The sequence below is a fragment of the Elephantulus edwardii genome, unplaced genomic scaffold (assembly GCF_000299155.1).
Source record: "Elephantulus edwardii isolate Elephantulus edwardi_28Jun2011 unplaced genomic scaffold, EleEdw1.0 scaffold00031, whole genome shotgun sequence".
Lineage (NCBI taxonomy): Eukaryota > Metazoa > Chordata > Mammalia > Macroscelidea > Macroscelididae > Elephantulus > Elephantulus edwardii.
The window spans coordinates 7,070,561-7,081,468 of NW_006399781.1; the positions used below are offsets into that span (position 1 = coordinate 7,070,561).

General features: G+C 41.6%; 1 protein-coding gene across 1 annotated transcript in view; it reads right to left on the reverse strand.

Moving 5' to 3' along the window:
* The window catches only part of KLHL6 (kelch-like family member 6), a 94,719-nt gene that overhangs the window by 14,985 nt on the left and 68,826 nt on the right, over positions 1–10,908 (reverse strand). Inside the window, exon 3 of the mRNA XM_006884054.1 lies at positions 5,107–5,556. Coding sequence (XP_006884116.1) covers positions 5,107–5,556 — 450 coding nt within the window. The remainder of the gene's footprint in view (positions 1–5,106; positions 5,557–10,908) is intronic.

Here is a 10,908-nt window from a genome sequence, read left to right on the forward strand (position 1 = left end):
CCTCCCCAGTTTGTTCTTCTTCCCCGCCATCCGAATGTCTGTTTTAATTGTCCAATTGCCACAGTGCTTGTCAAAGTCAGTTCTGATTAATCTCTCATAAAAATATTTAAGAAAAAAACAGAGCAGAGGTGGATTTGAGGAACGACTGATGCCAAGTCACCAGATTGCCAAGGGATCAGGAAATCAACAAAAAGGGCAATGGCCTGCCCCCCAGAGCTCAGAGAGAGAACACCTTCCCAAGAGCCAGCACCCTAAAGTGAAGTTCCTAGCCCTCCTAAACTGTGAGGCATTATGCTTGCAAAGAGAGGGTCAACAAAGCAGAGGAAGACCTCCAACAAAATGGATTAGCACAGTGACTTCAGCAATGGCCTCTACCGTGTCAGAGATGGTGAGGATGCCTCAGGCTCGGGCAGGGTTTAGGTCAGCTGTTCATAAAGTTGCTGAGTCATGCTCGACTCGATGGCACCTAACTACAACAAAACTGTGAGAAAAGATACTTCTGTTTGTTAAAACCAAAGCAAATAAATGAAACCAAAAACTAGTTCATGAAGGAGAATTGATGCCTTTGAGCTGTGGTGCTGGAAAAGAGTATTGAACATACCACGGTCTGCCAAGAGAACAAACAGGTCTGTCCTGCTGAGGGTGAAACCAGGCTGTTCCTTGGAAGCAAGGATTTTGAAGCTTCATCTCACATACTTTGAGCATGTTGCCAGGAGGAACAAGTCCTTGGAGAGGGACATCATGCTTGGAAAGGTGGAGGGGCAGCACAGGAGATGAAGAGCCCAAATGAGATGAATTGATACAGTAACTAAAGTAGGTTAGGTGTCTTGGAGACATGAGGCTGGCTCAGGATAGGGCAGGTTTTAGAACTGTTGTACACACGGTTGCTGAGTCACAGGCAATTCAATGACACATAACAACAACAAAAAAACCCATATTTTAAAACTAGTTCCTTTTTAATGAATGGATTACATTCGTTTAAAATAAGCCAAGTATTGACACTGGGTTATCCTCATGCTAGCAATACATAATTTATCCCATCTTTCTCAGTCTCCCCCCAACACTGATGTCAGTCCCATAAAAACTAGTTCTTGATATATAAGTGAAATTACTTTTCTTTTCTTGGTAGTCTGAGAAAGTTTTAAAAAGTAGGTTAAGTCTCAATAAAGTCCATATCTTCAAAGTTAAGATTAAAGCTCAGGTGGAGGTGAAAATTTTTATTTAGAAGTCACCCTTAATTCTCATATATCATTTTCTTGTTCCTCTCATATACCTATTTTGAATGAAGCTTACAGTGTAGGAATTGCAAAAAGACTTTACAACAGTTTCATTTCATCACTCAATACTAAATGGCACCTTTTATATATACAGTTGTCCATACAGTTAAATATTGTCTCAGGTTGTCACAGTCCTAGTTGTCATTTTCACAGCAACTCGGTTCATGCCCTCCTCACTTACTGACAGATCATCACACTAAGTTAGCATTGTTTGAAAATGGAGATGATGTCATTATAACACAACTTCCAGATGACTAAGAATCATGGCCCGGGCAAGGTAGTGAGCCTCGACCATCCCAGCCAGCAGATTCTTGCTGTGCACCACAATGGTTTTCAAAATCAGATGCACATTATACATGTTCAAAACAATTGTACAGTTGATTTTGACTATTGTAAATAGGAAATGTCAGAAAATGAGACAGTCAATATGTAAAGTACACATTATTGTTGATTACTCACTTGAAAGATTTTTAGAAATTTTTTTGGTTCTTTTTAAAATTTCATATTGGTTTGCATACAAAATCTGTACACATTGTGTCTCATTCATGTACATTTTGTTTCACACATCCCTTGATTTGCATTGTGTTTCCTATGCTTTTGAGCTGTGATGCCAGAGAAAAGTATTGAATATACTATGGACTGCTAGAAGAATACACAGCTTCCTCCTAGGAAGAGTGAGACCAAGCTGCTCCTTGGAGGCAAGGATTCTGAAGCTTCATCTGATATTCTTTGGACATGTTGCAAGCAGGGACCAGTCCTTGGAGAGGGAAGTCATGCTTGGGAGGGTCGAGGGACAGCACAAGAGAGGAAGACCCTTGATGAGATGGATTGATTCAGTGACTGGAGTAATGGGTGTAGTTGTGTCAGTAAGATTGGCACAGGATAGAGATAGCAAGATTGGCACAGTATAGAGCAGGGTTTAGGGCTATTGTACATGGGGTCACAATGAGTCGCAAGCAACTAGACAGCACACAACAACAACAACAACATGATCATTCCTATAAATGACTCTTTGTAAAATTAATCACCATTGATCCATGCCCACTATCACCCCATCTTTTCAGGTCTCCATTGGATCTTTCCTAATTCCCTGAAGGGTGTTTTCATAATATAATTATTTTTATACTTTTTGTAAATTTAATAAGAAAAAAGACCTCTTTCAATGAGGGCATCAATGAACCGCCTAAATTAAATATAGTGTGCTATTTCCTCTTGGGATTATAATATATCTTATCACCACCATGAGCTTAGAGGAAGGATAAACATGGAAAGGAGGAGGTAACAGGAGGTGAGAAAGGTTAGACTCTACTGCTGACTATGCTGAAAGAGATCACAGTAGAAGGTTCAAGATAGAGTAGGTGAAAAATGTGGAACAAAATTTAAAAACCAAAAATGATCCGGCTTTTACTGGTCTCACAGACACTGGTGGACATCCCAACCCCCAATGCTATGAGCCTTAGCACCCTTCAAACCTGGAACAAAATTTATCTCTGTGGCTCAATTTTCAGCCAAACAAGTGATAGACCTTATAAAGTGACCAACACCTGGGAGGAATTCACTTAGACTAATCAGTGACCTAAGATCAGAGGACAGCATTTGCCAAGAGATAAAGCTCAGAGAGCAAGAAGGAGTAGGTTAGAAGAGTTAGTGGAGACAAGACTCACGAGGAGGAAACGGGAAGAGTGCAGTTACATTGTGTGTATTGTAGTCAATATCATGAAAATAATGTATGAATGGTTGAATTCAAGAGCAAACTGCTTTGTGAACGTTTTCTCCAATCTCAATAAAAAGGAAAAAGAAAATATGTCTTCACACTGTAGACTCCAGTTTCATGCTTTTGTCGCGAAATAGTGTGAATACTCCTAATCAGTGAGCAGACAAAGAATTTTAAAAAATCAATTGTCAATGAGACCTGAAGTTGGAGATCACATTGCTTGGTTCATAATCAATTCACAAACTCAGTTGCCTCATCTATAAAATGGGAATTTAAAAGTACCTTATGCCGATTTGGCTCAAAAGGCAGCAAAAAAACCGGGGTACATGGGAAATAGAGTTTATCTCTAGAGAAGAGAAATATTATTTCTTAGAGATAGGGCAACTGTTAAGAAATTGTGATGCTTCTAAACTATGAGACCATCAGGAGACTAAACAAAATTGTCTTAGCAGAAATACAAGCAGAACACCATTTCAAAGTAAGGATAGAGAGGTTTTTAGCTTGCTTGCTTTAGATACAACATCAGGAAAAAACAATTGCTAAAAAAAGGTATCATATTTGGCCAAGTAGGGGTGAGTGAAAACAAAGAAAGCCCTCAGTGTATCACAACCAAAACAATGGAATCAAAACACCAGTGATTATGAAGATGATACAGGACATTTTCTTCTGTTACACACAAGAGTGCTCTGAGTACATCTGCCTAAATGGAGTTAGCAACATGTATGTGCCCATTCATTCACAGAGACTGTTAAGCTATCCCTATATCATTACTCACTGATGGTTTAATTCCTCCCTGCTAGACAGTCTGTGGGTATTAGGGTGGGGGGAGGGTTTCCACCACTGTGTGCAAAGTTCTGAATGAAAAACTGTCTTCAGTGTTAGTAAGAGTTACCAAACCAGATTAAATCAGGATGCTCTGTGTATTCAATGTCCTCATGACCATTTAGGAAGCTCTGGTGAAGTAGCCCATAAGGATTAACCCAAGAGCTGAGCAAATCCTCCAGTGACTCCAAGACAGTAAGATGGACAATTTTCTTCCATGATATTTACAGCCTCTGGAAACCCACAGATGGGTCAGCTGTAAGTCAGTTCCAGCTTATAACAGTAAGTTAGTTAGGTGATAATTTTATTCAATCAGCCTTTAGTGGAGACTTTGTCACTGCCCCCCCCCTACAAACACATACACCCCAGTGATTCTGGAGACAAAAAGTTCAATAAGCCATGTTTCCTACAAGCTCCTGGTCTAGAGATGTTTGTAAATGGAGAATGCAGTAATGACCATGTGACATGGGTGCCCTGATACAGCAATTCAGTGGGTGCTGTGAGAATACCAAGGGCTCTCTGGAGAAGGTGAACTTGAACATAGTTTTTAAGTATAACAGGAGTTAGAAGAATAAGAGGTATTTGAACAGCACTTGCATTGGCCTGGAGGCTGAAAAAGCACAACCAACTAGGGAAAGTAGAAATAGTGCATTTGGATGATAGGGGAAGATTGAGATTGGAGATGATGAAAGGTTAGCATGTGGGAGGCCAGGCTCTGGGAGCTTAGCTGGGAAGCACAGGTTTTATCCAGAAAATGAAGGAGAGCTGGGGAAGAGGGAAAGTTCAGAAGAAGATGATAGGACTGGTCAGTTAGATCACCATCCGACTGGACGGTGAATTCAATGGTGACCAGACTGGGATGATAAGATGTGTTTTGAAGAATTTTCAGATATTCAGGAAGAAAACAACAGAATCAAATCCAGAACAAATCAGAGGAGATGCAAGAGATGCAAGCTTTTGCTGATGTGGTCAGACAGGGAAAGCAGCCTCGACCCCGGCCCGAGGCAGGGTGACAGGATATTCGTATTTGCATCCATGTCCCTCACCAGCCCCCACGCTTCTACAACAGGGATGAGGAGGGACGTGCAAGGTATGGTGCTAGATGTCTATAACTTACCCAGTTATCTCAATAATTGTCCTCACTTCCAGGTCAGGAATACAACTCTTTCAGAAATTTCTGACCCATAGAAATTGGGTCACCAATTCAAGTCGATTTGTGACCCAGCCTTAGCTGTATCCCTGTGAGGCCCTATTAACTACTTCATTGGTTAAAGGCTTTCATCTTCTACTCACCTCATTGCCAGAAAGGTGGTACATCCTGGCTTCCTGGAGCAGAGGGAAGACCTCTGGGCACTGTCGGATGAGAGGATCGGCTTCCACTGTCTCCACAAAGTACCATGGGTCCAGAAGTGGCAAACGCACATTCTCCAAGACATACGGGAGCAAGCAGAGCCTCTCTGACTGTTTGTGGCGGACCCAGTGCATCACGGTTTCAAACACCTGAGCCTCTTCTGTCACGTAGAGGTCGTCACTCCTCAAGATGTGGTACAGGGTGTCCACAGGAAGCTCGAGGAATTCCTCAGAGCTCAGAATCTGCACAAAGTTTTGGATGATGTAACTTTGAACTTGCTTCTTTAGACTGTCCAAGGAGTGTGTGTCTGCCAGCCTCAGTATCCCAACACAGTTTTCCGGGTTCAAGGCTTCTGTGAGGAAGCTGGCACAGGCATCTACCATCCGCAGGAACTAACAGAACAAAAAGGGGGAAAGATAGGCCAGGAAGCAATTAGTCCATAAGGGCACTTAGTAGAGAGTTGTGTATGAGTAGCAAAAAGCAAGAAAGAGCCTAATGTCCAACAACTGTTATTGTTGCCATTCAGTCATCTATGACTCATATTGACCCTATGAACCTCAGATGTGAACCGTGCCCTGTCCTCCACCATCCTCATCACTGCTGACATGATGAGTCTGGGTTCCAGTCACTGTGTCAATCCCTCTCGTTGAGGGTTTAGTGGTGGGGTTTTTTCTCCCCATCCCCCTTTCCCCGACCCTTTATCTTACCAAATATGTCTTTTCCAAAGCATCAATTTATTGTTTAGTTTTATCTACTCATATGGAGTCGTCTTCTCCTGCACTCTCCCTTCACCCTTCTGAGAAGGATGTCCTTCTCCGAGGACCAATCTCTCCTGGCCACATGCCCAAAGTATGTGATACAGAGCTTCAGAAATCCTAGCCTCCAAGGAGAGACTTTGTTTCAGCCTCTCCAAGACAGACTTATTTGTTTTCTTGGCAGTCCATGGAATGTTCAGGAGTCTTCTCCAGCACCACAATTCAAAGATATTGATTTTTCTTCTGGCCTCTTTAGTCATTTCCCAGCTCTCTAACACATAGCAAGTAATTGCAAAGACCATGGCCTGGATTAACAATATTACTTTTTGCAAGGGAGCTCAAGTGGCTTGCCGGTAAGGAACTGGGCTTCCAACCCAAAGGGACACCACTCAAATCTACCAGCCACTGCACAGGAGAAGGTGGGCAATCTCCTATCATGTGATTTACAGTCTCTGAAAACCTGCTGGAGGATCAACGAGTAGGTGGTTCCAACCCAACAGTACATAACAACAACAAAGTATTTGTGGATGAAATCAGGGGCATGGGAATATTTCATAAACTCATGTGTACATTATGACTCCATTTTGATATGAAAAACAGACATTTGAAAAAAGACTGAAGGATATACACCAAAACAGCATTAGTCCTTAACTCTCAATGTATCAGGTCTCTTATGGGTAATTATGTGCTAATAACAAACCACATGAGGAGATTGTTGTTGTTTTTGTTGTGTATTGTAGAGTCAGAACCAAACCATAGCTGACCTTCCAGCAGGTTTTCTGAGATAGTTATTCTCAAAGGAGGACACTGCCCATCCCTCTTCCTAAGAACAGCCGGGGGCCTCAAACCATGTGCCTTCAGGGTTGCAGTGCAACTTCTTGCCACTAAGTCAAGGGGATCACACAATAAAAAATTTCTCATTTTCATTAGAAGTTCTTCACTGGTCTATATTCCAGGATGAGGATGACATAAAAGCTCTTAAGTAGGACATGTTGGTCTTGTTCCAAGAGGTGGAAAGTTGGCAGCCCACATCAAAGCTCTTGAAATTTCTGCTCATGAGTGATTCATGCCGTTTCCTCTCACACTTAACTGGCCAAAGTCAGCCACTGGGAAACATTTGTTATCAAGGGAAAAATACTATTACCACAGAAACAGGTCCCAACAAATGAGCAGGGAATATTCTTCATAGAGAATTGAGCGCCATCATTTCTAATACAACTACATAGATTTTTTTCCCCCTTGTGTTTATTTACTTATATACTTTTGAAGCAGTTCAAATTCATCAGCAGTTCTGTGGGGAGAAAGATGGTGATTTATAGTCTCAGGAAACCCACTGGTCAGTTATCAGTTCCAACTTGTGTGAGTTGAGATAATTGATAAGTACTACTTTTTAAAAAATTATGCATGTATGTATGTATATGTATATGGTATACATTATAATACTTTGTCTTGAGTTCTTGATTTTTTTTCCTTTTGCTTTGGCTTCTTGATGCTCTATTGCAATTTTCAGTCTCTTCTGACATCCATCTTGGTCTTTTCTTCCTCCTCTGTCTTTGCAATGTCCTTTTACTTTCTTCCTGGATCTTATTCTTGATAGCCTCCCATAGCTCATCTGGTCTTCACTCATTCGTGTTCAAGGCCTCAAACTATTTGCTGAGATGGTTTTGAAACTCAGGTGGGATAGACTCAAGGTCAAATTTTCGTTTCCTATGGATTTGATTTAATTTTCCTTAGCTTCAGCTTGAACTTGAATATGAGTAGTTGGTGGTCCGTTCCATAATCAGCACCTGGCCTAGTTTTCACAGCTGATATTGAGCTTCTCCAGCAATTCTGTCCACAGATATAATTGATCTGATTCCTATGGATACTTTTAGGTGACATCCATGTATACAGCCTGTGCTTATTTTTCTTATAACAAGTATTTGCAATGAATAAATCATTGATTATACAGAATTCTATCATTCTATCTCCAGTTCCATTTCTGTCACCAAGTCCATGTTTTCCTACTACTGATCCTCTTCTCTGTTCGAACCTTTGCATTCCAGTCACCCTTTATTATTAATGCATCTTGATTTCATGTTCAATCAATTTCTGGCTGCAAAGGCTCTAGTTATTGGTGCATATAGTTGGATGATAGTGGTATTAGCTGGACTTCCTTGTATATGCATGGATATTATCCTGTCACTCACCACATTGTATTTCAAGATGGCTCTAGAAATTACTTGAACCAGGAGGCAGTCATCAAAACAGAGCAAGGCAACACTGTATGGTTCAAAATTGGGAAGGGTGTATGCCGGGGGTGTGTCCTATCACCATACCTTTTCAATCTATATGCAGAACAGATCATCTGGGAGGCTGGGCTCTATGAGAAGAAATACGGCATCAGCGTTGGAGGAAGACTCAACAATCTATGTTATGCAGATGATACAACCCTGCTTACTGAAACTGAGGAGGACCCAAAGCGCTTGCTGCATAAGGTCAAGGACTGCAGCCCTGAGTATGGATTGAAGCTCAATATCAAGACAACAAAGATTCTCACCACTGGGCCAATTGACAGCATCATGATAGTGAAGAGATTGAGATTGTTAAGAGCTTACATTTGGTTGGCTCCACAATCAACTCTTGATAGCAGCAGCCAGGAAGTTAAAAGATGAAATGTGTTGGGAAAGCCTGCTGTCAGAGACCTCTCCAGAATACTGAAGAGCAATGATGCCAGTCTGAAGTCTAAAGTGCACCTGATCCAAGCCATAGTCTTTGCAATTACTTGCTATGCATCAGAGAGTTGGACAGTGAATAGGGATGATAGAAGGAGAATTGATGCCTTTGAGCTATGGTGCTGAAGAAGAGTATTGAATATACTATGGACTGCTAGGAGAATAAACAGGTTGGTCCTGTTGTTGTTATTGTAAGGTGCTATTGAGATGAATACAACTCATAGCCACCCTATGAATAAACGACCTGAGCCCAATCCTATCATGCATCATCTTCACTCTTCCTGATACACAAAAACCCATTGCAGCAGTCACCGTGTCAATCCACCTAGTTGAGGGTCTTCCTTTCCTTCACCAACCCTGAATTCTTTCCAGCATCATGTCCTTCTCCAAGGAATAGTACCTCCTACAACATGTCCAAAGTACATGAGGTGAAGCCTCATCAGTCTTGCCTCCGAAGAGCACTCCATCTGCACCTTCTCCAAGACATATCTGTTCATTCTCTTGGTCGTCCATGGGATGTTTGGTGCTCTTCTCCAACACCACAGCTCAAAGGTGTCAATTCTTTTTGTGTCATCCTCCTTCATTGTCCAGGTCTCAGATGCATAGATAGTAATTAGAAAGACTATGGCCTGAGCAGATGCACATTAATCCTCAAACTGACATCCCTGCTCCTTAATAATTTGGAGAAGTCCCTAACTGCAGATTTTTCCAGTGTCGTGTGTCTCTTCTTGACTGCTGGTACCAAAGGTGTTAATTGTGGATCTAAGCAAGATGAAGCTGTTGACAGTTCGGATCTTCTCTCCATCCATCATGACACTGCCTACTGGTCCAGTGGTAAGAATCTTTGTTTTCTTGATGTTGAGATGAAATCCATACTAAGGCTGCATTCCTTGATCTTCTGCAACAAGTGCTTCAAGCCCTCCTCACTTTCAGCAACTAAGGTGTCATCTGCATAACACAGGTTATTGATGAGTCTCCTCTTCAATCCTGATGCTACATTCCTCTTCATAGAATCCAGCTTCTAAGGTAATTTGTTGTAGATAGATTAAACAGGTATGGAGATAGAATACAACCCTGATGCAATCTCTTCCCAATTCCAAACCATGCAGTGCTCCCATGCTCTCTTCACACAAAAGTTTCCTGATCCAGGTATAGGTTCCTCATGAGCACAATCAAGTGCTCTGGGATTCCCATTCTCAATGTCAGTCACAACTTGTGATCTGCACAGTTAAATGCCTTTGCATAGTCAACAAATGACAAATAGACATTCTCTGGTATTCCTTACTTTCAGCCAGGATCCATCTAACACTTCTTCTAAATCCTGCTTGAACTTCTGGCAATTCCCTCTCTATGTACTGTTGTAGCCATTTTTGAATGATCCTCAGGAGTATTTTGCTTGCATGTGATTGAATTGAAAACTGGGGATAAACTGTTTGGGTGTTTCTAAATGTATTAGCAATTAAGTGTAAGCTGATTAACTGTATCTGAACTCATTTACAATCAGCTTGTGTGGGTAGCCTCTTGTGTAGGCAAACAGAATCTGGTGGGCAGGCCTTTGTATTTAAAAGTCGGTCTGTTCCTACTTGTGAGTGAGCCTTTAGCTTGGCGTAATTGAATCCTGGTGGGTAAGTGTGATTTACTTGAAAGCTGAGAGTTTGTCCTAGAGAGGGTGAAACCAGGCTGCTCCTTGGAGGAAAGGAATCTGAAGCCTCATCTGACATACTTTGGGCATGTTGCAAGGAGGTACCAGTCCTTGGAGAGGGACATCATGTTTGGGAGGGCGGAGGGACAGTGCAAGAGAGGAAGACCCTCAATGAGATGGATTGATTCAGTTCCCAGGGTAGTGGGAGTAGGTGTGTCAGAGACAATAAGATTGGCACAGGATAGAACAGGGTTTAGGGCTGTTGTACATAAGGTCGCTATGAGTTGTAAACGACTTGATGGCACATAACAACAATATTCATATACGTACATGTTGTCTGTTGTTTGCCATCATGTAGAAATCAACTCATAAACTGACACTTCAGGAGAGTTCAGAGGCTGTACTATTTTCCAAACTTCTTGGCATAGAGTGGTAAGACACATGTCCATGGCTGCATCTATTTAAGGAAAACTATAGAGTAATTGTTGTAAGCAGACCCTAGTGATTAGAACATGGAATGTGAGAGCCATGAATGAAGGAAAAATAGAAATTGTTAAGAAAGAAATGGAACGCATAAATATTGACATATTAGGCATTGGAGAGATGAGATGGACTGGCATGGGGCATTTTGAG